Source organism: Mirounga leonina, unplaced genomic scaffold, assembly GCF_011800145.1.
Source record: "Mirounga leonina isolate KUSES-001 unplaced genomic scaffold, KU_Mleo_1.0 Mir_115, whole genome shotgun sequence".
Lineage (NCBI taxonomy): Eukaryota > Metazoa > Chordata > Mammalia > Carnivora > Phocidae > Mirounga > Mirounga leonina.
In genome coordinates, this window is record NW_023270268.1 from 34,179,237 (window position 1) to 34,206,902 (window position 27,666).

At 37.2% G+C, this 27,666-nt stretch overlaps 1 protein-coding gene across 6 annotated transcripts in view; it reads right to left on the bottom strand.

The window, feature by feature from the left end:
* The window catches only part of CEP70 (centrosomal protein 70), a 106,131-nt gene that overhangs the window by 21,033 nt on the left and 57,432 nt on the right, over positions 1 to 27,666 (bottom strand). For 5 of the 6 annotated variants that reach the window (XM_034995662.1, XM_034995669.1, XM_034995688.1 and 2 more), the window contains 5 exons: positions 20,395 to 20,564; positions 15,292 to 15,348; positions 9,773 to 9,860; positions 9,576 to 9,664; positions 8,369 to 8,443 (listed from right to left, as the gene is read on the bottom strand). In XM_034995662.1, coding sequence (XP_034851553.1) covers positions 8,369 to 8,443; positions 9,576 to 9,664; positions 9,773 to 9,860; positions 15,292 to 15,348; positions 20,395 to 20,564 — 479 coding nt within the window. Of the gene's footprint in view, positions 1 to 8,368; positions 8,444 to 9,575; positions 9,665 to 9,772; positions 9,861 to 15,291; positions 15,349 to 20,389; positions 20,565 to 27,666 lie in introns of those variants that run through there. The other variant, XM_034995692.1, reaches the window with a different exon arrangement.

Here is a 27,666-nt window from a genome sequence, read left to right on the forward strand (position 1 = left end):
CGCACTCAGCAGGGAGTTTGCTTCTCTCTCTCCCTTTCCCTCTTCCCCCTCCCCCGGCCCCCCCTCATCCTCTGCCTGTCTCTCTCAAATAAATAAACCTTAAAAACAAAACAAAACAGGGCGCCTGGGTGGCTCAGTCTTTAAGCGTCTGCCTTCGGCTCGAGTCATGATCCCAGGGTCCTGGGATCAAGTCCACATCGGGCTCCCTGCTCGGCAGGAAGCCTGCTTCTCTCTCTCCCACTCCCCCTGCTTGTGTTCCTGCTCTCGCTCTCTCTCTCTCTGTCAAATAAATAAATAAAATCTTAAAAAAAAAAACAAAAAAAACCCCCAAAACAATCAATGGCTTCCCACTGCTCTGTGAACTAAACCTCTCCTTAGGTCAGCATTTGAACAGCTCAATGCCAGTAGTTGTTACCCAATATTCCTCATGACTCCTTTCTTACCTCATCTCTTACTATTACCCTACAATTATCTAGTCTTCACTCAATTGATCTTCATTCAATTGCTTTTCTCTGCTCTCTGATGAGTATATGCCAAAAACAAATTAATAAGTGGAATTAGTTCTAGGTAAAAAGTCAATCTCCTTCATCCAGTAGGTATAAAGACCTCACAATCCATTTTCCTTTTTTTTTTTTTTTAAGATTTTATTTATTTATTTGACAGAGAGTGAGAGAGAGCATGTACGTTAGAGGGAGCACAAGCAAGGGATGCTACAGAGGAAGAGGGGGAAGCAGGCTCCCCACTGAGCAGAGAGCCTGACGTGGGGCTTGATCCCAAGACCCTGGGATCATGACCTGAGCCAAAGGCAGTTGCTTAACCGACTGAGCCACCCAGGCGCCCCTCACAATCCATTTTCCACCTGACTTCCCACCTATTTACCAAATTCATATACTTTACAGTTTTGCTGAAGGCAGTGCCAGGAGCATATTATCTAGAATACAAACAGGACACAGAAAAGCCAATATGCTCTCTAATGGGAATACAAGTAAACTGATACATCTGAATTTAAATGTTAGTTAACCTTTCACTCAGGTGAAAATGTTTAGCTTATCATTGAACTGTTTGCAAGTCTGATTAATAAATATTACGCTATAGATATATAACATTTTAGCTGTCAGTATAGTAACCTAAATATATAACTGAAAGTACTAGTTACAGTCACTCTGGTAAATGATATATGATTCAATTAACTACATGAATAAAGACATACCCTCATTTAATGACAATAATCAACTTATATTAGGATGGTGATGATGATAATTGCATTTATTGAGAACATTCTCTATGAAGAACTCTTTTAAGCACTTTACATTGTAAAAGAAGATTTCAAAATGGAGCAAGCAAGCCTAGCTAAGAGTCTCTTAAAATAGGATCAGGGGGCCAAAAGGGAGGAGGATTTTATGCATATCCTAATAGGAAGAAACTAAACTTTTAAAAATTTTTCAGCCAGCTGTGGCCCTCAGTCCTCCTCACCATGATAGTTTCAATACCTCACATGCATATTAAATTAACTATCCCAGTTAACCTAGTTTCAGTCCGTTTTGCATAGAGGACCTAAAGGAGAATGGCACTTATTACCTTTCACCTTTATAATTCTACCTCCTCTTTGTCTCCCTCAGAACACAATTCAGGTTTCTACCTGAATCTGTGTCTCCCAGATTGCAGTTCTAATTGCCCAAATAAATATCTGTTTGTTTAAATTTCAATCAGTTCCTTCTTGGTTGACAACATGCATACATTTCATCTCATTGTTTTTCTAAGTTTACAGAAGATGATGATTAGTGAAAGCTAGGGACTCATGGGATATTGACCTTTGGTTTGCCTGGTCTCACAGTAAATATCAGCCAAAGCATAATATTCCTGAAAACTTTGTATTTCTGCAAAAACACAAAGGTAAAAATAACAGAGCTCAGGAGAAAAGTAGTGTTAGAAACCAGACTACATAAAATTGATGCAGCTTGTAACCAGAGAACAACCACCGGTCGGTCCCTCAGGAGGTTAGACAATCCCAGTATGTCTAATATCCCCTCAGGGGATATTAAAAATGCACAGACCACAGAGCAGAAATGTTGGCTTGAGAATGCCAAGACTATGAAGATGGAAATGGATCCAACTCCAGGCCAAAGAAGCTGAGGTTAAAACAGGCAAGGGAGGAAGTGCAACTTGCCTCCAGCCTGGAGTCTGTCTAATGCAGAAGGTCAAGGAGGGAGCCCTGGGTGCAGCCTCTCGTTTTAAATTTTCTTAAAATAGAGCTGAAGGGGCAGTTGCCTATGTACTAGCAAAGGTTTTCCCCTTGCTGAAAACTGTACTACTGCTATTCTAATTCCTTGTACCTAGGAAAAATCCTGTGAACAATGTAATGTCTATTTGACACTACTAATCATTCCCTTATTTCCCAATTGCATATGATTTCCTTGATGCTTTAGAAATGTCTTTTAGCAGTATAGGCTGTACTCAGAAATATACTAGGGTTATTCTGTTGTCTCCAGAGCAGTGAGGAGGGCCTAAAGGCCATAAAAATTCCTTAAGAGTAGCTAAAGGATTCTTCACATACTTAACAGATACTTATTCCATGCAGCCAGCAACAACAGCTATGTTTCTTTGTAGAGTCTGGGAAACCCAGCAAACTGCACTTCCAGCTTAAAATGTGCTGTGCTGTCTCCTGTTTTCTATAAACATCTCCATAAGATATGTTTCTATGTTCAGATATTTTATAGCTTTTAACTGTGTCTGGATGAAGCCTTTCCATGATTCATGATGACTCCATTCTGGAGATGAGGAACAAGCTGAAAAGTGGAATGCCAATTTTGTTTTAAAAAATCCTGCTTAGGGGCGCCTGGGTGGCTCAGTTGGTTAGGCGACTGCCTTCGGCTCAGGTCATGATCCTGGAGTCCCGGGATCGAGTCCCGCATCGGGCGGGCTCCCTGCTCGGCAGGGAGTCTGCTTCTCTCTCTGAACCTCCCTCCTCTCATGCTCTCTATCTCATTCTCTCTCTCAAATAAATAAATAATCTTTTTAAAAAATAAATAAATAAAAATTAAAAAAAATAAAAAATCCTGCTTATTGGGGCGCCTGGGTGGCTCAGTCGTTAAGCGTCTGCCTTCTACTCAGGTCATGATCCCAGGGACCTGGGATTGAGCCCCGCATGGGGCTCCCTGCTCCGCGGGGAGCCTGCTTCTCTCTCTCCCTCTGCTGCTCCCCATGCTTCTGCTCTCGCTCTCTGTCAAATAAATAAAAAATCTTAAAAAAAAAAAAAAACCTGCTTATCTTGCCACAAAGATACAAAACACATATATATACCAGTGTGAGCCTCTCAGAGTTATACATTCCCTGAATCCTTTTCTCCACATTCCTAGGACTTTTTATACGATTAGGATGAAAAGGGTGGTTCCCTTCAATCTATCAACTCCAGAGCTACAACTCTGAAGGCAACTGTTTCTTTAGGAGAGAAGTCCAGCTCCAGGCTAAAATCCTACATGTTATCTTTCAGCCAATTACAAAGGCTCTGCCTAGAAAGCCTCATGGGGGAAAGCTGCCTTCCCACACCAGACTTGGAGCACAGCCTATGCACTGCAATCTCTGGAGGGAGCTGCTGTCCAGAACTCAGCCCCCCTTACTTCTCCCTTTCCTTGCAACTCCCAGGCCAGCATTACTAGTCCAGATGCCTCCATCCTGAGGCATCTTTATTGGGGTGACCCTAAGGTACTTTTCACTTCTCCTTATGGGGTGGGGGCAGTCTTAACTAACCCACTTTTCTCTGCTCTGACTCAGTATCTTCCACTCCCAGGCTCCCACTAGGCCCATGAAACAGCAGGAGTCTTTTGTGCAGGGCTCCTAGGCAGTGAGATGTTTCCTCCTATCAGTGCAGCATGTCATTCACTGACCCTTGCCTGGTGTCATTCCATAGAGGAAAATGGAACACTAAAAATGGAATACTTTTTGGCTGCTTACACTATAGTAGTAAGTGAATAAAGCCTTGATTGTTCATTTCAGCTTGGTTCACTGTCCTAACCACCTCGCCATACATCAACTCAACACTAGAGTGACAGGATTCTGATTCTGTTTTCGCCTAGCGAAATATAAATATCACTGAAATTAAATGGTAATGATTAGTGTAGTACCTTTACCTTGTATGGCAGACCTAGTTGATCACCTCCTAGCAACCGAATTTTATAATCAACCTTGTTTGTAATATTAAACAAGAAAAGTCCATTTTTTCCCCACATCAAATAGACTCATTTGATATTGAAGGTGGTTAGTTGAAAGGCAACAAATCTAAAGCAAAAATTGAATTTTCTCAGGTTCTAAAAGTGAAAGAGAGAGCCTTTCCCCTCCTTTTCTTGTAGCATTTCCTTTGGAAAACTTGCAGTTGTAAATCCTTTCTCTGTGTCTTTAAGAAGTATGTAAATCTTTTTAAGATTTAAATAAGCCTCCTGCCAAGTTTACATCCTAGGAATGTCTTTCTTTCTTAGGAGCCTTTGAACCACCTTTTTGAAATGTAGACATCTCCCTGTCTCTGCGGTATTTTAGCCTAGGCTCCTGGCTCTAGGTTGTAACTTGCTGCTTATCATAAAAAACACGGGAAGCTTTATTTTTCCCTAGGATAAAGACAATTCACATACAATATATGTAATGGATTGTACATGCCTGGCTATATAAAAGAATGAGATTTCCTTCTGGCTGTGTAATCTCTTTAGCAGACTGCCTATAATGTACATCACAGTCTGGTTGGATGTTTATTCAGTAATAAAACATTTTTTCTACATATATGGAGAAGATTCATTGGGCTGACAGGGTATTTTATTTTAAATTATTTGCCTAACATTTAGTTCTTTAGTTCTCTAACATTTATGTTCTTTAAAAGAACACAGTAGTTCTTTAAAAAATATTCTACCTCTGCCATTGCAGAAAATAAGAATTTGAAAAGTTTTACCTTAAAAAAATGTTTTTCATCAGGTGTTTTGTTGGTTCTAATTAGTATGATGGTTAAGAGTTTGAGCTTTGGAGTCAGAATGACTGGGTACAGATCTAATTTCTTTCCAAGTTCTTCCACATACCATCTGTATGATTGTAGGCAAGTTATCTAACATTCCTAATTCCCTGTTTCCACATCTAGATTCTACAAAAGTTCCAAACCTAAAAAAAAAATTATTAATTTTTTAAATTCCAAATTTAAATTTCTTTTTTTTTTTTTAAGATTTTTTTTTTATTTATTTATTTGAGAGAGAGAGAATGAGAGACAGAGAGCACGAGAGGGAAGAGGGCAGAGGGAGAAGCAGACCCCCTGCTGAGCAGGGAGCCCGATGTGGGACTCGATCCCAGGACTCCAGGATCATGACCTGAGCCGAAGGCAGTCGCTTAACCAACTGAGCCACCCAGGTGCCCCAAATTTAAATTTCTAAAGCACAATTAATTTCTTCAAAATTAAACAGAAAAATACAGCAGGGATTAAATTCTGAATCATAATTTTAAAGGTTAATCGTGAAAAGTCAATCTAAAGACAATAACCCAAGGGGCGCCTGGATGGCTCAGTCGTGAAGTGTCTGCCTTCAGCTCAGGTCATGATCCCAGGGTCCTGGGATCGAGCCCTGCATCAGTCTCCCTGCTCAGCCAGAAGCCTGCTTCTTCCTCTCCCACTCCCCCTGCTTGTGTTCCCTCTCTCGCTGTCTCTCTGTCAAATAAATAAATAAAATCTTTAAAAAATAATAAAAATAAAAAATAAAGACAATAGCCCAAAATGAACAATAACAAAGACATATACAGTCGATTCTTGTTATTTGTGGTAGTTATGTTCTATAAAGTCACCATAAACACTGAATTAGCAAAGATTGAGCCATTGCTCCTAGGGTTAATATAGTCAGTTTCCTGCATGCATCTGATAACATTTTCCTCAAGTGATCAATATATAAGCTTGTTTTATGTATGTCAATGTTTAAAAGCACCTTATTTAATATTGTTGATTAATTAACATTGAACTCATAATAGCACTATAACTCGTGCCTAAATGAAGTTTATCTAGCACATGTATTTTCTCTTTAAGCCACATCACAGCCTTCTTCCCACCCAGGAAAGGACACTACACAGTACTTCAACATTATGCTTAGTGGCCATCTTGGAGAAATCACCAACAAAAAGTGCAAAAATGCAAACAAACAAAAAAGTGGCACTATGACAACAAAAAGGATGCTTGTTTACAGTTACAAGAGCTGAAACAAGAGGACAGATCATCACCTTGTTCAACAGCTGGAAATGTGTATGTTGGGCATGTCCTCTCGTGATCATCAAAGTTCCACAACTACTGATTTGAGGGTTAAAAATAAATTTCAGCAGGTAGGCAAATTCACAAATATGAAATCTGTGAATAATGAAGACTGATTACCTATCTCTATGTATACATAAGTGCACATATGTATATGTGTGTGTGTCTTCCCTAATATACTTGCCTTGAAGTGAGTAAAGTTCCTTTGAAGAGGATCAGGACATGCCACTCCAAAATATGCCACTTGACATAGGAAATGTTTTAAGCCAAAGGAATTTGAGACATGGCAGGTGCAGGAAAGGCTCTCTGACCTCCTCCTCCTCTCCTGAAGCAGATCATAAGACCCTCATGTAATAGGTGCCCTCCAATACCCAGAGGAAAGGAGTATCTTTATTTCTGGAGACAGAGGGACTCCAAGAAAGAATCTGAGTTTCCCCCAGTATACTTAGCTCATACCCTTTTGTCCTATCATGTTTTTCTACAACTTTCCACTCTTCAACAAAAGTAGTATAAGAAGGCTCAGGCTTAACTGTTTCTTCAGGCTTTCATTTCCTTATGAAGACTTTCATATATTCACATATAACATCTATCTATACCTTCCCCTCTTTTTATCTCCTTTCATCCTCCTTTTCCCAGTTGCTTCTCAACCAGTTTTCCTATCTCATTTTGACACCAATAACGATCTAGTTATTCAGGCCTAAAACTTAAAGGAGTCTTGATTTTTTCCCCGAGCTGCCTATATCCACCCAATCCATCACCAAGTCCTATCAGCTCTACCTCCAATATTCCAGACACTTCTCACCTTTGCCACTACTGCCCTCTGTGACCATGTCACCACCACCTCTTGTCCAAACAGCAACTCTCATACTATTTTACACTTAGTACTTATACTACATCAAAATGGTCTTATTTATTTTTTTCATTGTCCTTCTCCCCTCATGCAATCTCCATGAGGTCAGGGACCTTACTATTTGGCTTATCACTGCAATTCCAGTACCCAGAATGCCAAGCAAATAGTAGGAAGTACTAAAGGTACCCAAAATATTAAGGAATAGTAGGAAGGGAAAAAAAGTGAACTAATGAATGCAGCCTTTCCGAACCTTTCATTTCTCTCTTCTTTTTTAGTTTTCCTTCTATCCTATCTTAATTTAACTCGGTATGTTAATCCTTGGATGTCCAGAATATTTGCCTTTCACAGTGGCATGTGTTGCCATGGGAAGGAAGAAACATAGTTGTCCCTGAAAATTGAATCAACTTATGCTAATACAAGTGACTTAATACATCTAATGCATATATTAACTCATATAGTTTTCAAAATATTTCCTCTCAATGCTCCCCACACTACCTTTTCAAGTCCCATTCCCTCGAATGAAAGAGTACACCTAGGTAATCTTCAGAAAATACTACTAATTATTTAGGACCAACTTTTTCAAACTCCTCTGAGACTGTGCTTTTCAAAGTCAAGAAAAGTACAAGTGAGAGATGTGAATGGCTCACTGCATTCATTCTAGTACTTTTGAAGTATGATAAGGCTGTGTATTATTCAGGTCACGACTAGCACCAACAAAAATTGGGGGCTTGTCATGTCTAATTTCAATGATTCACTTGCAATTCCTCTATGGCTTCCAAAGACAATGTTCTAGTTAAAATCTTTGCCCTTGGGGCGCCTGGGTGGCTCAGTTGGTTAAGCGATTGCCTTCGGCTCAGGTCATGATCCTGGAGTCCCTGGATCGAGTCCCGCATCGGGCTCCCTGCTCAGCAAGGAGACTGCTTCTCCCTCTAACCCTCCCCCCTCTCATGTACTCTCTCTCTCTCATTCTTGCTCTCTCAAATAAATAAATAAATCTTTAAAAAAAAAAACTTTGCCCTTATTACATCAGGTAAATGCCTTTTTTTGTTCTTAAGATAAATATATAGCCAAATTCAACACAGTAGAAACTGTTTTTAAACTGTGTAACCAGAAATATCCTATTATGTCATCTCCCCCATCAGTCTGGTAATTTCAAGCTAAGGCCACTATGAGGTAAGCACGAAGTAAACTTACAGGTAATAAAAATAATATAATACAAAACCATAACGAATCTGTTAACTTTGGTAAGGTATAATTACTTGATGTCTTTCTTAAGGGCTTTCTCCAGTTTCTTCACCTGTTGTTTATAAAGTCTTAATTCATGTTGTGTGGGCCTGTAGAAAATAAATCACATTGAATGCATTCAGTTTATTGAGTAAAACTATAAGGATATTTAATAAATAAGGTATACCATGTTACTCGTCACAAATATGCTTATTAGAAACCTTAAAATATTTCATGACTGCCAGTGAGGTGTTTCTTGGCCACTGAATTTCTCGTTCCATGTATTCCCTGTTCAAAACTTTTTACCCATTTTGTTTGTTGTTAATCTATTACTTGTTTTTATAGTGAAATATTTCAAATGTACAGACAAGAAGAGAGAATAGTAAAATAAACAATGCTATACCCACTACTCGGCTTCACCAAAGTGAAATATTGACAGATTTGTTTTGAATTTTTTTTTTTTAACTAAAACATTATACATATAGTTAAAACTCCATGTGTGTCCCTGTTAGGTAACCGCTATCCCAAATTCACTGTTCATTATTCCCATGCATGGTTTAAAATTTTTATTACATATTTATATAGCCACAAATTTACATATCATTATGTGGTAGGTTTTTTTAAACTTTATGTAAGTGGTTTCTACTTTAGGTATCAGTTCCTGCTCCATTTAAATATAATCTTTATGAGAACAAGTTATTTATTTTGGTCATTATATTACACCAGAGCTTAGGACCACTGTCCAACTTATAAGAGGTACTCAACAAACACTTGTTAAATGAAAAAAATCTCAACAATGTTCATTCCTTATTATTCCTTGTCAATGTACAGAATGTCATCCTTTTGTGGTGGCATGCTACATATAAATATACCTTGTTGTATGACATTTAAACTTTTTAGTTTTCTTCTCCTCTCACAACACAGGGATAAGATAGTAAGACATTATAAAGAAATTTGGGAATGTGAAACCTGCTGATATAAATCTGAATCTACTCTGCGTTCCCACCCAGTTTTATCTTTTTCAACGTGGGCTCCTATATTCTCACTTCCCTTCCCTACCTACGTGTGTTCTTGTTCCTTACATCATATGAGATACAACTAACTAAAATGATTATAAAAAAGTATGAGGTTTCCAAGATTAGTTTTACAGTAAAGGAGCTGGAAAGATTCATTTAACACCCCAAATCCCAATATGTGTTTACTTTCTAAAAGTTAAATAAAAATTACTTAAGTTCCTCTCACCTGGTTTCCAAATCTTTTTGGAGATTCAGCTTTTCACTTAAAAGTGCATCAATCTTGGATTTCGATTCCTTGAGTTGATTCTGTAATGACTTCAACACATTTCATAGAAAAGTAGTTAACTTCCCTAGATTATTATTTTACTTCCTAGATTATTATTTTACTTTATAAAAAAGTAATTAGTCTTATAGTCCCCTTACCATTAGAAGGCCTTTATAAGTTGGCGAGGCATCCAAACTTCTGTAGTCTTTTTCTTCTTCTGACGGACTTTCATTTTCTTTATATTGCCTGTGAAAAGATACATAGTGCGTACTTATGAAAAATCTATCTTCAAAGGAAAAAATACAGCTAACAAAAATCAACCCAATAAATGTTTGATAACCTAAACATGAATTTAAATTTAAGCCAAATTTCCTACTTGTTCTCAGAGAGAATGGTACTAGAACATACTACTACCCAGTATTACAGTACATATCTGTTCACTATCACCTTAAATTAAAACATAAGATCCATGTGGACCAGAACTTCGTTTTGTTCACCATTGCATCTCAACTACCTAGAAGAGTATGGGGCATAAAGGGGGTGAAAAAACCACTTTTTGAATGAATAAAGAAACAAAGCATACTGTTTTTTCTTTCTAGTACTTTTAGGTCACCAAAAAACCTATACGAAAAAAATACACAGTATGAGTAGACGAGGCAACAGATTTAATAGTCCCAATTCAAGTCCTGACACCATTAACCCGATGCTATTTGAATAGATCAATCTCTCAGAATTTGTCTTCTGTCAGAGAAGTATCTATCACATCTACCTTACAGGATTGGTGTTAAAAGTAAGTACGGGCGCCTGGGTAGCTCAGTTGGTTAAGCGACTGCCTTCAGCTCAGGTCATGATCCTGGAGTCCCGGGATCGAGTCCCGCATCAGGCTCTCTGCTCGGCAGAGAGTCTGCTTCTCCCTCTGACCCTCCTCCCTCTCATGCTCTGTCTCTCATTCTCTCTCTCTCAAATAAATAAAATCTTAAAAAAAAAAAAAAAAAAAAGAAGTAAGTAAAATATATTAAAGCACTCATGTCCAGGAAATCAGAAATGAACTTCCAAAGTTACCTGCTTCCATTATCCAAGACCATTTTTAAAATTTCTATCTAAAGAGAAAGATGGAATTAAACAAGGGAGCTTCACTTAACTACTAATTCACTATAGGACCATTTTCCCTAGGGTAATTTTTCAAGTGTCTCTGACATCTGAGAAGAAAATGTGAGCCTAATAGGTTTTATTCCTATGTTACTTTCCTTGGCTCTTCAACGTATCCACCAAGTCAGGGAAATACTAACAGAAATAACTAGCAATATATTTCATGTAATCTATATTGATGCAGAAACACTGGGTAAAAAAAAAGTAAAATTACATAGCTGAAAGCCTATCATTTTAAAATGTACTTTTCCTGTTTCAGAGATTATAGCACATTTGCAGTTTTCTTTTTTTTTTTTTTTTTAAGATTTTATTTATTTGACAGAGAGAGACACAGCGAGAGAGGGAACACAAGCAGGGGGAGTGGGAGAGGGAGAAGCAGGCCTCCCGCTGAGCAGGGAGCCCGATGCGGGGCTCGATCCCAGGACCCTGGGACCATGACCTGAGCCGAAGGCAGACGCCCAACGACTGAGCCACCCAGGCGCCCCCATTTGCAGTTTTCTAAGACTTCCAACTTGTTAACTCTTGTATTCACATTTCTATTGCCTTGATTGCTGATTCCTTTCCGAGTTTGCTCATATATGGAGACAGAAAGTAATACCAGTCCATAGTATTCTGAAACTCCCTTCACAAGACCCTCTGGAAGTCTTCCCAAACCTTGCCCTAAATTAGAGCCCCCAAATAGTGTACCATAGGTGTGCTGTGCAAAAGAGTTATAGATATGGCAAGATATTCATCCCCCTCAGGCCTCAGGACAACTGGGTAGGGTTTAGGGTAGTCAGAGTTCTTGAACCAGGCACTCCTGATTACAGCTTTGTGTGTACCCCAAGTGTGGTACAAAAATATCAATATTTGTGTTTCATAATGAGAAAAACTTTAGACAACACTGCGCTTAATAAACAGGCGTTAAGCAGGGGCTTTTGCCTCTGCAAGAGGCCCTGTCCCATCTGTCTTCTTCCCTTGGTCTTGCTCCCCTACCTCTACAGGTACATACCTCCTTCTCCTGTGCTTCCTGTGTATCCTATGTAGGCCTCCAAATCCCTCATTTTCTCTCCTGTTTCAGCTCTTTCATCTCTCAACTCTTTCATCTTCTTTTCTTTAGTAATGTAATACTTATCAATCATACCCTCCTTTTACACTACTCCTGCTCCTTCAAGTGATAATAATATCCTATTTATAGATCTCAAAATTCACCTTGAAGTTGCTACAATCTCACTATCAAGTTTGTACTCACTCTTAGAAAGGAGACTATTGGGGTCTATAAAGTCAGTGAACCCTGAAAAACCCTCCTCTTTGGAGACTCTTCATCATTGCAAAGTATAAATGACTTCTAATTTTTTCATCTGTAAGATTATATATAATGTAGCTCCTATTTTCTTCCTATCTCCTTCTTCCTTAGTGAGAGACATTCAATCCAAATATCTGGCCTGAGCAAGGTTTTTATAAGCCAAACTATCTCACTTCAGCTAGGCCAGTGATGACAGGATTGCTAAGTGAAAAGGGAATTCCTTTCTGCCAACGTTCTCATTCCTCAACCAAATTCAACACTCCTCCCCAAAATGGACTCAATCCTTTTATCATTTATAGTCCGAGAACCCCACTTTGCACAATTTCAGAGGCAACTTCTCATACTATATCCCACATGATGGATTTCAAATGATGGCTATGCTAAATCTTCTCTACTTTTACTAAAAACCCAAACTCCATCATATATCAAGTCAGCAATCAGCAAGCTGCTGCCTGTGGGCTACATGCAGGCTGTGGATTTTTGTAATTAGAGTTTTACAGAACACAGCCATGCCAATTCATTTACATATCATCTGTGGCTGCCTTTGTGCTACAAGAGCAGGTTTGAAGAGTTGTGAGATTATACAGCCTAAAATGCCTATAATATTTACTGTCTGGCCCATTACAGAAAAGTTTGCAAACACCTAAATCTAGATTAGAATTTACTAAAGACATAGCCCAAAGGCTGCAACTGATATTCAGTTTGGACCATATAATATTTTTGTTTTTTCTTTTTAAATTTTTTATGACTACAGTTGACATACAATGTTACATTAGTTTCAGGCATACAACATAGTGATTCAACTTCTCTGTTTGTTCTCTATGCTCACAAGTGTAGCTACCTTCTATCACCTTACACTATTACAATATCATTGACTATATTCCCTACGCTTTCCCTATTATTCACGTGACTTACTCATTCCATAAGTGGAAGCCTCATATCCTTCTCTCCTTACCCATTCTGGCCACCTCCCACTCCCCTTTTCTCTGGCAACCATCAGTTTGTTCTCTGTGGACCATAAAATATTTTTTAAATCATTAATTATTGTGAATATTAAAAATCTTATTTCATTTATAAATCTTGAAAACCCAGCAAATCTAGCCACACTGAACTCACATTCTTACAAGGTATCAGCTGGCTAGAGTGTGTAAGTAATGGCCCCCTTCAGACAGATGGTAGATAGCCGTCCAATTTGCCACAGTCCTCACCTAGCCTGCTTCACTCACTTTCATTATTTTCTTGATTGTGTAAGCTTAAGTTCGCAACCTTTCAAGCCATTAAATTCTTCATTTTCCTTCTCTTTACTCTTACATACTATGACTATCCATTTTAGTGTCAAGTTGGTGCCCAGCTGTTTGGTCAAACACCAGTCTAGATACTGCTATGAGGCATTTTTTAGATATGATTAACATTTAAATCAAGAGACCTTAAGTAAAGAATCTTTCATAATGTGAGTAGGCCTCATGCAATTAAAGGCCTTAAGAACAAAGACTGAGACCCACAACAAGGAACTCTTCCCTGGGTCTCTAGCCTGCAGGCCTGCCTCACAATCACAATCAATTCCTTTAAATTAAATTTTTCTACCCACATAAATGTACATCCTATTGGTTCTGTTTCTCTTGAGAATCCTGACTAATCTACATATCTATAACCTCATCACCCAGTTTTTCTGTATTAAAGGAAAAAGTGCCTTCCTTCTTTCCAAGGCAAATGATGCCTTCTCATTCATTTACAGCCTACTTGGTCCAGTATGTGAAAGACTGCTCTCTATAGATTACTACGTCTATCTATAATATACCAACAAATGCCTTGAACTCCAGCCAAATTGGTTTAATCACAGTGCCATAAAAAAATCTACACTTCCATATCTACGCACTTTTGCTCATAGCATCCAAGTGGTCTAAAATGACTACCTTTTTTGCCTTTCTACTTTCCCAAATTTTACTTATCCTTCAAGCTCAAGCACAACCCTCATCTACTTTGTAAAGGCTTCTCTGGTCACCCCATCCAAAACTATTTTGTTCTTGTTCTAAACTCCTATATTACTGTCTGTACAATTTTTAATAATTACTCTATAATGACATTATGTGTATTAGTGTTTTTTAATCTCCTATTATTTTTCTTAATTATTAATGTGTTTACATTTTATCTCCCTTACTAGACTGTAAAATCTTAGAAGGTAAGAATCATATCCAAAACTTTGTCTCATCTCTGTAGAATCTAACACCATGCCTATCATCTAAAAGACACAGTTTCATTTGGAAATCAGGAAGTCTCTGAAGTTACTTGATATAATGCTACTTTCTGAATAGAATGAAACAAGGAATTGCTCTATCATTAGTTGTATTCTTCTGGTCTTCCCTTCCTCCCTTTTTCACTTCTTTCTCCCCTGCATGCTGGGTTTTGTTGGTTGGTTGGTTGTTTTTTTTGTTTTTGTTTTTTTAGAGTCCCCAAGGTGCTAGAGGAATCAGCAACCAGCACAGCTCTGCCATTTGTCCTGCTGTGTTTCTGGAAAGTCATTATTCTTGGGGAGAGAATACAAGAATGTACACCTGACAAAAATGGAGAATTTATCTGCATTGTTTATTACGGTATCCTAAGTACCTAAAACAACATGGCACGAGGTAGGTGCTCAAATATTTGTTAAAAGAATTATTCCATCTATAAACAATGAAACAAAACAGCTGTTTTAATGACCTTAAAGCACTTTGGATTATTTGGCCTTAGATATCCCTCAGTTATTTTAGGTTAGTCAAAGACCATTATCTTTATCTTTACCCTTATTTTTTTAATCAGAGGTGACAAGTGTGTTTTACTCTATATGTTTGATTTGTCACTAAGACAGTTTGTCTTTATCTCCTATAAATCTGCACACTAATGATGGTGCACTTCGGTGGGCAGCTAGTCTAATCCTATGCAGTCTGTGGATATACTCAGTAACTGTCCAGTGGCTAGATGACAACACTAGACAAATTATAATGCTTCGACAAACTAAAATAAATACTATTTCTTCTGTGACAAATATTTTGGTGATTATTAAATATGAATATTTAAAATGAATGCAACAATACATTTTAACATAAAAAGTAAAAGTCTTCAAAATCTTTTTAAAAAAAGAAATTCATAGTTACATATTAGGTAGATTTCCAAAGCATATTTAAGTTTCAAAAGACTATAAAAACTTTTGGTGTAATTCATGACTGGGTAATTAACTTTAAAAACTGTAAACAGGATTAGACTTACCTTTGTTTATGCAATTTTCTAATTTTACATTCATAGTAATCAATTAGGCAAAGCAACCTAGAAAACAGAAGATAAACTAAATTTTCAAAATGTGGTATTGGACCATTTACTATACTATTCTCTCTACATAATTTCAAATTACAGCAATAAAGGTACAGGTTATCTAGCAAGTTTTTAAAAAAAAATTTAAATGATTTTTGTCAGAAGTATTATACTAAGCCATATATTTTAATTTTGAAGTATGGATTTTAAAATAACCACAAGCATTATATCTCAACATATTAAATGAATATTTTCTTTGTCCCAGTTCTACCTCTAGCAACTGCTCCCACAGAAATATTTGTTCGAACTTATAACTCAAAATGAACAAAGTTGTTCACTGCACCATTATTTACAAGAGTGAAAACCCAGAAACATTGTAAATGTTGTAAATGTTCTTCAATAAGAGAAAAGTTAAATAAATAATGACACATCCACTCTTTGGAAGACAATGAAGTGTAGAAGAAATAATATATGTAAATTTGTATGTCCTAATAAAAATTGATAAGGAAAAAAAGTAACAGCCAAATGTAGAGTATTACTTTATTTGTGTTTTATTTATTTATTTTTTAAGATTTTATGTATTTATTTGACAGAGAGAGCACAAGCAGGGGGAGCTGCAGAGGGATAGGGAGAAGCAGGCTCCCTGGGGCTCGATGTGGGGCTTGATCCCAGGACCCTGGGATGACAACCTGAACCAAAGGCAGTTGCTTAACCAACTGAGCCACCCAGGCGCCCCTCTATTTTTGTTTTAAAAAGAACTAATTGTATGTGAAGTTGTATTTGTATTGCATAAAAACTCTGTGAGTTCTTAACTGGGTGATAATACCATAACCTAGGGGATAGTCTTGGTTGTCACACTGACTAGTTGGGGAGGGCGCAGGATGCTAAAAGTTCATCAACAAAACTGACAGCTATACTACACAAAGAACCATCCCACCCAAAATGTCAATGGCACTCCTATTGTTAAACACTAGGAAGGACACAAACCAAACTATCAAAAGTGATTATCTCTGGAATATGGGAAATAGGAGGAGTAAGCAGATATATTTTACTTTACATGCTTTTATATTGTTTGAAATTTTATAAACCTGTACTGCTTTTGTAGATTAAAAAATCCTCAAAAAAAAAAAATAACACTGTTTTCACATGTTATTTTTTTTTTAGAAAAAAAATGTTTTTTTAAGATTTTATTTATTCATCTGAGAATGAGAGAGAGAACACGAGAGGAGAGAGGGTCAGAAGCAGAAGCAGACTCCCCGCTGAGCAGGGAGCCCGATGCGGGACTCGATCCTGGGACTCCAGGATAATGACCTGAGCCGAAGGCAGTCACTTAACCAACTGAGCCACCCAGGCGCCCTCACATGTTATTCTTCTTAAAGCAAGAATTTATACTATTTCCCCACCTTGGGAAACTTCCTCTTTTTTTCAGAGCTAATTCAACCAATGGTGCTTTTAATATTTCAACTTTCTGGATTATTCTTTCAATCTTTCTCCATCTCAACGCATACCAGCTTTCATATTATCCTGTAAAAATGCTTTAATTTCCTTTATATCCTTCAAAAACCCTTTCCCCCGACCACCCCCCTTACACTACCATTTCATCTCTATCTTTTCCTTCACAGAAAACTTCATTCATTCTGATTGTTACCGGATACCTTCAATAAATTTTTAGGGAGGACTTAATTGTGTGTCAAACTGAGAATTCTGAGTAAGACAGTGAGAAGGCAAACACTGATGAGGAAGCATGTAACACTTCTTATCACCTCTCCTTCCTGAAATACTTTTGTTCCTTAGTTATTCTGACATCCAAATGTAACTCCTCTTCTGCCTACTTTCTTCCTTTATCTGAAATATGGAAGTTCTCTGGAGTTTGACCCTTCTAACTACAGGCCTGATATCTCTACACGGCTGACAAAAGGTGCCTAAGCACATGTCCATAAATGAATTCATCACTTTCCATCCCTCTTCCCCAAACCCAGCTTGAAATCTGGCTTTGACTCCTGTCCTTCTTCCAGTATCTACAGCCAGTTAGTCTTGACAATTCCTATCTTACCAACAGCTCTCCTTTCTTTTGGCCCTAATTCAGGCCTTTGCAATCTCCAACCTTGGCTATTACAAGAGATTATTAACTTGTCTTTCTATCTCTGGGTTTAATCTCTTTGATCAGAAATCCTGGGGTTTTGGGGCACCTGGGTGGCTCAGTCATTAAGCGTCTGCCTTCGGCTCAGGTCATGATCCCCAGGGTCCTGGGATCAAGCCCCTCATTGGGCTCCCTGCTCAGCAGGAAGCCTGCTTCTCCCTCTCCCACTCCCCCTGCTTGTGTTCCTGCTCTCGCTATCTCTCTGTCAAATAAATAAATAAAATCTTAAAACAAAACAAAAAAAACCTTTCCCTTACCTCTGCCTACTAAAATTCTATAGTTCCTAATAATCTAGTTTATAAGTTATCTCCTTCATGAAGCCTTTCTGGTCATTACCATATTCCTCAAAGGAAACGAATCTCTCCTGTCATGTCGACTTAGTATCCTATTTGCCCCATCACTGTAGCACATACCACTATCTGCCTTGTATTTTATTTACCTCAGTATGTGTCTATCTACCCAGTTAGACTATCAGATCCATAAATGGCATGAAACATAGTTTTACTCATCTGTGTATGTTCTATATTGTTTTTCCCAATGCCTTTGTAACTTTTTTTTTGCCTTTCTAACTTTTAACAATAGTTGTAGTAGTTACAACTCATGTATTTCTAATAAGGTTAATTCACAATTTTTAAGTTCTGTGTCTCAAACTGAAAATTAGCTTTATTAAAAATCAAATCGAATAGAGAATCTCTAGGTCATCAGATAAATTCACAACTGAATTAGCTTGACTTCATATGGTACATGATAAGTTATCTCAATGCTTTTCTTTTACTCACTGTCTGACTCACTCAAATTGGCTGGTTTTTGTACTTGTTTTCATTCCCTTTCCTCCATGTCTCTTACTCCCCTATTTCTCCCACTGTAATTGTCTCTCTTTCCTTCTTTTTGTTCTTCCTTACCCTTATTTTTCTTTCTCTGCTTTTCCCTTTTCAAAATTTATTCACACCTATCTCTATTTTTATGGTATTTTAATTGTAATTTTTAAATTTTTGTCCTTGTTCTTCCTTCAAAAGGATGAAAATTATATATGTGTGTATTCTTTCTTAAATAATTATCAAAATCTATAGTCTTAACTTGTTTTTAATTTATATGAGACCTCATTTATTTTTATAGTAAAATAGAAATACCTAGTTAGTAAAGATCCCCAGTCCTACTATGTAAATACTTAAGACTAGTTAGAATGTAATTAGTTTATACTATTAAGTGAAAAAAACATGGTGCTACCTTTTATACAAAAAGGGGAAATATGAATATAATATCCATACTGCTTATATTTGCTAAAGATAACACAAAACATTTAAAATTACCTAGAGGGGAAGGTAAGGAATGGGGTCAAGGGGACAGAAATGAAAACACAACTTTTCTGAATATAAATAATTAGTTTTGACTTTGGAATTGTATTAATGTCTTACATATTCAAAAGTAAATGGAAAATAAAAAAGCAATCCCTAAACATTGAAAACAAATTGAAACATATCTAACTGTATATTAATTTGGTGACACAAACATACAAAGAAATATTTCAAGATATTTTAGAACACTGTATTTGTATCCTATATTATTAATGTCAAAGATAATTGCAAAGAAATTTAAATTTCATAAAGTAGACTTATTGTTAGCAGTAATTATGGTATTATTTTGAAGCTATTTTTATATGTTATATAATAAAGCAAATAAATAGTTATATAATGTTCTTAGGAATAAGGATTTCTAGTATAAAAGGAAAGTTACAATAGAATCAGAGTTTAAATAAAAATCCTGTAATGTTAACTTCAGCTGGAAAAAAATTAATGATTTGTTTTTTCCCAGAAATATACATAATTCCTTGTACTCTTCTAAAAAGTCCTAAACCAATGACAACATAATAAACATTATAAGCATGACAAGCAACCCCAACACCAAACTGTGGTCTCTAAAAACCATTCCTGACTAAAAGAAATATCTAATTAATTAATCTTAAATTTAATTTAGTTAATTCTAAATGTTTAGTGTTAGCTTTAACAAATATCTGAATTCATCCCCAAAAGAGCTCTGGGGCAAAAAAAAAAAAAAAAAAATGTATAGAATATGCCTTCTGTCTAAAAGTAAGAAATCTAACAAAGATTAATGAGGTTGGGTCAAAGGTGTATAATACCAACATGAAGAAGTTCCCATTGGCCAAAGACAGAATAATATGATCATTAAAATCCAGGAGTTAATAATAACATTTGAAAAAAGAGAGGATAGCCACAAACAAAAAATCATATTGCTTATCACTGGAAATCATAAGGGCATCAACTCCTTACTCTAAAGAGTGGGAATTAAAATGAAAGAACTGAGCATTAATTCTACCTTCCCTGTAACAAACCACATAGGGCAACCAAACAGCCCCTAGTCAATAGGAAAAGCTTTTTTTAATGGAAGAATTCGGGGGGGGGGGGGACGACAAGAGAACTGAAAACTCACCGTCTTGCAAAATCATCAATTGGGTCAACCATTAGATGAAGGAATGATGGGGAATTTTATAGCGGAAGGAGATTACTATTTAACCCCCTGAACAATCTTAGCATCCTTAAGAGTAAGTCAACTAGACAATATGTGCCTCCTGATATGTTACAGTTAGAAGCATACATTACCACCTATGAAGTATTTTGCCAGAAAATATTTGTATCTGAATTTAGCTCTAACTTCCAGTTTAGAGAAATAGAGGAGACAAAGGAATAAATTAAATGACCCAGTAAGGAAGCAAAATCTAGCATGAACTTCTCCAGGCCAAATGACCAGTTTCTTCCTTTGGGAGGGGACGGGGAGGGGCAGTAGAGAAGAGTGGGAGGAAGACTCCTCCAGTTTATAAGAGATATAACCATTCCCAAGCATAAAATCCGTTTAAAAAATGATAGTGAATCTAGCTACATATCAGTTTATATAGGATACATTACTGTCTATCCAAGATGGTATGAGGAACTCTTTTGCAGAGATAAGCAAACACTCTGTTTTGAGTGACAATGCGCTCTTCCTCCTCCTTTGTTAATCTATAGATATCCTTTTGCAAAGAAGCAATAGTCTCTTGTTGCTCCATTCGTTTTTCCTTATAATGCTGACATTTTGCCTGTAAGAAATTTTTCAAAAAACATAATTATGATACGTACATTTAGGACATGGTGTCCTAACAATATTGTCCACAAAGCCATCTTCAGTTTCTACTGAGATACTTCATTCAAGAACTTCAAGAACTGTTTTTAAATGGGTGCAAGCTCCAAAAACATTAATAAGTCATAAACACAAAAAATATAACAAGTAAAACAGGAAAAATACAGTTTATAATTAATCACATGCATTCAAGTTTTTGTAATAAGTAAAGGAACTCCATAAAACTGATATAATTTCATGTATAGGTTTAGATGAAAATAATAATCAGGAAGGGACCAATATTAAGGATGTTAAAAAGAAAGAGGATTTAGAAACAAACTGAAGGTTTCAGAGGGGATGGGGTAACACGATGATGGGTATTAAGGAGGGCACATGTGGTGAGCACTGGGTGTTATACACAACTAATGAATCACGGAACACTACATCAAAAACTAATGATATACTATATGCTGGCTAATTGAACATAATAATAAAAAAAGAAATATAAAAAAAAGAAACAGTATTTAAAATTCAGATTCTTAAGTGATGATTCAGGATTTCAGATGGTTTGATCACCTTAGGCAATTATGCAATATGGGAGACAGTAAACTCAGAGTAACTCCCTAATCAGGATTATTATTAAGAAATAATATATACCCCAAGATTTATACAAAGGAATATAAATCTTGGACACTCTTTTCCTTGTCTTCAATGAAATATCACTGGCCTGGTTTCCCTTTATTCCCTAGCTTCAATCCTTCAATGTCCCTTGAAAGCTCATTATCAATAGCACCACCACTGTTGTTATTAATACACTTTTTATTAAGTTCAGTGAGAAATCCCATCCCCATCTAACCTGTATATAACTAAGACATACCATTTTCAGAAGAGAATGCCTTGTCTAAGCACATGTTCACCTGCCCATAGTGTCAAGTTTTCTGAGACTTAGATAACCTCAAAGGGAAAAGGGGACTCAGCTTCTGATACCATAACAACTCCCCGTAACCAGTGATCATCTGCCTCAGCCCCAATCTGGAAGCCAAGTGATGTGGGTCCCTGTTCCACCTGTATCTATACAGTAGCCATAAAACTAGAACTAATAATTCAGTTTTGCAAGGTTGTAGGTGTAAGAGCAATATACAAGAATCAACTGTATTTCTCCTAAGTTATTCTATGAAGCCAACATTACCCTGATACCAAGCCAGACAACACAAGACAAGAGAACCACAAACCAATATCCCTTAAAAACACTCATGCAGATAATCACCAACAAAATACTAGCAAACCAAATTCAGCAGCATATTAAAAGGACTGTACACCAGGACCAAGTGAGATTTATTCCTGGAATGCAAGAATGACTGAACATACGAAAAATCAGGGGTGCCTGGGTGGCTCAGATGGTTAAGCGTTTGCCTTTGGGCTCAGGTCATGATCTCCAGGTCCTGGGATTGAGCCCCACATCGGGCTCCCGGGTCAGCAGGGAGTTTGCTTCTCCCTCTCCCTCTGCCTCTCCCCCTGCTCATTATCTCTTTCCCTCTCTCTCAAATTAATAAATAAAATCTTTTTTAAAAAATATGAAAAATCAAATGTAATACACACTAACAGAATGGAGGAAAAAAACATACGATCATCTCAACTGATACAGAAAAAGCATTTGACAAAATCCAATACCTTTCATGATAAAAACACTCAACAAACTAGGAATAAAAGGAAACAATCTAAACATAATAAAAGCCATTTAGGAAAAACCCACAGTGAACCTCATACTCAATAGTGAAAGACTGAAAGCTTTTCCTCTAAGATCAGAAACAAGGTAAAAATGCCTGCATTTGCTACTTGTATTCCACATAGTACTGGAAGTCCTAGTCAGAGTAATCAGCCAAGAAAGAGAAATAAAAGGCATCCATTTTGGAAAGAAGTAAAATTATATTTGCAGATGATATGATCTTATATGCAGAAAATCTAAAGTGTCTACAAAAAAAAAACAAAACAAAAAAACCGTTAGGACTAATAAATGAATTCAGCAAAGTAGCAGGATATGAAGTCAACACAGAAAAATCAATTGCATTTCTATACACTAACAATGAACAATCCAAAAGGGAAATTAAGAAAACAATTCCAGAGATGCCTGGGTGGCTCAGTCAGTTAAGCTTTCAACTCCTGATTTCAGCTCAGGTCATGATCTCAGGGTTGTGAGATCGAGCCCCATGTTGGGCTCCACACTCAGTGGGAAGTCTGCTTGAGATTCTCTCTCTCCCTCTGCCCCTACCCACCCCCACTCTCTCTCTCTCAAAATAAATAAATCTTAAAAAAAAATTTCATTTACAATAGCATCAAAAAGAATAAAATAGAAATAAACCAAGAAGTCAAAAGACTTATACACTGAAAATTTAAAAAGGCGGCTAAAGGAAAGCAAAGAAGACACAGACGAATGGAAAAACATTCTGTGTTCACAGACTGGAAGACTTAATATTGTTAAGAGGTCAATACTACCCAAAGTGATCTACAGATTCAGTGCGACCCCTATCAAAATCCCAATGACATTTTTTGCAGAAACAGAAAAATCGGTCCTAAAGTTCATATGGAATCTCAAGGGACCCCACACAACCAAAACAATCTTGAAAAGGAAAAAGTTAAAGCTCTCACACTTCCCGATTTCAAAGTTTACTACAAAACTACAGTAATCAAAACAGTGTGATACTGGCATAAAGACAGATGTATATACTAATGGAGTAGAACAGAGAGTCCAAAAATAATCCTGTGGATATAGGATCACATTATTTTCATCAAGAGTACCAAGACCACTCAATTAGAAAATAATAGGCTTTGTTGTTGGAGAAACCAGATATCTATATGCAAAAGAATTAAGTTGGACCTTTATCTAACACCATATACAAAAAAAATTAACTTAAAATGGATCAAAGATCTAAATATATGAAATAAAACTTTAAAACTCTTAGAAGAAACATAGGACAAAAGCTTCATGACACTGCATTTGGCAATCATTTCTTGGATAGGACACAAAAAGCACAAGCAAGAGAAAAAAAATAGATAAATTGGACTTCATCCAAATTTAAAACATTTGTGCACCAAAGGACACTATCAGCAGAGTAAAATGACAGCCCACAGTATGAGAGAAAATATTTTCAAATAATATATATAAGGAGTCAGTATCCAGAATAAAGACCAACAACAAAATCCAATTAAAAAACAAGGAAAGGACTTGAATAGACATTTCTCTAAAAAACATACACAAATGACCAATAAGCACCTGAAAAGAATGCTCAACATCACTGACCATTAGGAAGATGCAAATAGAAACCAGAATGATACCTCTTCACATCCATTAGGATGGTTACTATTGAAAACACAACAAAATAAAAAATAACGGGGCTCCTGAATGGCTCAGTCGGTTAAGTGTCTGCCTTCGGCTCAGGTCATGATCCCAGGGTCCTGGGATCGAGCCCCACGTCAGGCTCCCTGCTCAGTGGAGAGCCTGCTTCTCACTCTCCCTCTGCCTGCCACTCTCTCTCTCTGTCAAATAAATAAATAAAATCTTTAAAAAAAAAAAAAAAGAAAGAAAATAACAAGTGTGGGTAAGGATGTGGAGAAACTGAAACTTTAGTGCATTGCTAGTGGAAATATAAAATGGTACAGCAACTCCAGGGAATATATTGCAGTTCCTCAAAAAATTAAACATAAAATTACCATATGACCAACAAATTCCCCTTCTGGATATAAACCCAAAAGAACTGAAAGCAGGGACTTGAATAGCCATTTGTATACCCATGTTCACAGCAGTATTATTCACAATAGTCAAGGGTGAAAACAATCCAAGTGTCTACTGATGGATTAAATGGGTAAACAAAATGTGGTATATATACACAAAAGAATGTTATCTGGCTTTAAAAAGGAAATTCCAACACACGCTATAACATGGGTAAATCTTGAAGACATTTTGCTAAAATGAAATAAGTCAGTCACAAAAGGACATATATTGTAGGATTCCACTTATATAACGTATCTACAGTAGTCAAGTAACAAGACAGAAAGTAGAATGGTGGTTGCCAAGAGTTAGAGGTAGCAAAGAATGAAGAGTTACTGTTTAATGAGGATGGTGTTTCAGTTTGGGAAGACGAAAAAAGTTCTGCAGATGGATGATGAGGACAGATGCACAATAACATGAATGTACTTAATGCCACTGAAGTGTATATTTTTAAATGGTAAAGTTTATGTTATGTATAATTTACCACAACAGAAAAAGGTGAAAAATCAATTTCTCTGTATATACTAGCAATGAACAGTAAGAAATTAAATAGAAAATTGCAGCATCTGGCTGGCTCAGTTGGAAGAGCATATGACTCTTGATCTAGGGGTCTTGACTTTGAGCCCCACACTGGGTATAGAGATTACTTAAAAATAAAATCTTTAGGGGTGCCTGGGTGGCTCAGTCGTTAAGCGTCTGCCTTCGGCTCAGGTCATGATCCCAGGGTCCTGGGATCGAGTCCCACATCGGGCTCCCTGCTCGGCAGGAAGCCTGCTTCTCCCTCTCCCACTCCCCCTGCTTGTGTTCCCTCTCTCGCTGTGTCTCTCTCTGTCAAATAAATAAATAAAATCTTTAAAAAAAATAAAAAATAAAAAATAAAATCTTTAGGGTGCCTGGGTGGCTCAGTTGGTTAAGTGCCTTCGGCTCAGGTCATGATCCCAGGGTCCTGGGATGGAGCCCCACATCAGGATCCCTGATCAGTGGGGAGTCTGCTTCTCCCTCTATCCCTTCCCCCTGCTCGTGATCTCTCTCAAGCGCTCTCTAGTAAATAAAATCTTTGAATAACTAATTAATTAAAATAAAATAAAAATTTTTAGGGGCACCTGGGTAGCTCAGTCGGTTAAGTGCCTGCCTTTGGCTCAGGTCATGATCCCAGCTGGGATCCAACCCCACATTGGGCTCCCTGCTCAGCGGGGAGCCTGCTTCTCCCTCTCCCTCTGCCACTCCCCCTGCTTGTGCTCTCTCGCTCTCCCTCCCTCTCTCAAATAAATAAATAAAATATTTGAAAATAACAAAAAAGGAAATTAAAAAGAAAGATCAAGCATTTACAATACCATTAAAATACTGAATAGAGATAAATCTGATAAAGCATGTAAAAAAGACCAGTGTACCCCAAATTACAAAACATTGCTAAGAGGGGGCACCTGGGTGGCTCAGTCTGTTAAGCATCTGACTCTTGATCTCAGCCCAGGTGTTGATCTCAGGGTCCTGAGTTCAAGCCCTGTGTAGGGCTTAAAAAACAACAACAACAGTAACAACAAAACAAAAAAACATTGCTGAGAGAAATTAAAGACCTAAACAAATAGAAATATCATGTTCATGGATCACAACATTCAATATTGTTAAAATGTCATTCTCCCTGATTGGATCTATGTACTCAATAAAATCCCAGCAGGCTTTTTTTGTAGAAATCAACAAGCTAATTCAAAAATTCACACAGAAATGTAAAAGACCTAAAATAGCCAACACAACATTGACAAAGAAAAATATAAAAGACTTATAGTGCCTGATTACAAGATTAACAGTAATCAAAACAGTGTGGTACTTCCATAAAGACAGATACATATATCAATGAAATAGAACATAGAGTCCAGAAGTAGACCCACACATACAAAAATTGATTTTCACCAAAAATACAAAGGAATCTGGTAGAGAAGGATACTCTTTTTAACAAATGGTGGTAGGACAACTGGATACTGCGACCTTGGGCTAGGTACCATTTTTTTAGATACAAACCAAAGGCATGATCTATTAAAAAAAATTGATAGGTTGAACTTCATCAAATTTAAGAACTTAAGCTCCTTGAAGAACACTGAAAAAATGAAGGTAAGTCACAGGCAGTTTCTTAAAAAGTTAAATATATACTTATCATACATTCAGCAATTATAGCCTTAGGTATCTAGTGAAGAGAAATAAAAACATATGTTCACAAGAAGAGTTGAACACAAATGTTAGTAAGCTTTATTTGTAATGGCCAAAAACTGGAAACAACTCAAAAGTACACTAACAGGTAAATACACTGCGGTATATCCATACAATGGAATACTTATCAGTAATAAAAAAAGTATTACCTACTGATACATCCAGCAATATGAATGAATCTTGAAATAATTGAGTGAAAGATAACTAGATAGCTGATTTTGATAGAGTAGGCAGTTAGCTAAATAAGAGCTGGAGGCAAGGATGGTGGTGAACAGTGGTTACATAGATTCCCACCTCCCAGGGCTATCAGATCAAGAACAGCAGGTGCAGAGCATGCATTCTTCTTTCCAGCCTGTGCCCTACAATAACCTACATCTTCATTACATTTACACTGTGGTTTCGACTCCTCCCTTCCCGTGGGGGAAGATGGCCAAGACAGTTCTGGCAAGAACCTTGTAAGGCCGAAAACCCCCCTCCCTACCAGTAGGAGTCTCTTAGATGACTGGAAACAACCTCAGAGACCACTGTAGCTATGACCCATAACCTATGCAAACATAAAAAGAAAAGACACCCCTAACTCCAGTGCAGTCGCCATCTCTGGGCCTGCCCGCTCTCCCATCTTGAGAGTGTACTGTCCTTAATAAACTGCCTTGTGCTTGCTACTTTCCTCTGGCTGTTTTATTGGAGTTCAGATTCCCATATAAATCTTTCGTGGGGCATCCAAGAACCAAGACCATTCACACAACACAGAATCTCCCACCAGTAACAATCTTAATAGCCTGTGCCACATGAATTGTCCTTTTCCTTCCCATATCTCTTTCCTCCCTACTTAGATTTCAGTACTTATAAAGCAGTTATATATTCTGAATGTCTTACTGACTTTAAAAAATTTTAGGTCTAGGGGCACCTGGGTGGCTCAGATGGTTGGGTGTATGCCTTCGGCCCAGGTCGTGGTCCCAGGGTCCCGGGATTGAGCCCCACATCAGGCTCCTGGCTCAGTGGGGAGCCTGCTTCTCCCTCTCCCTCTGCCTCTGTCCCTGCTCATGCTCTCTCTCTATCTCTTTGTCTCAAATGAATAAATAAAATCTTTAAAAAAAAAAAAAACAACTTTAGG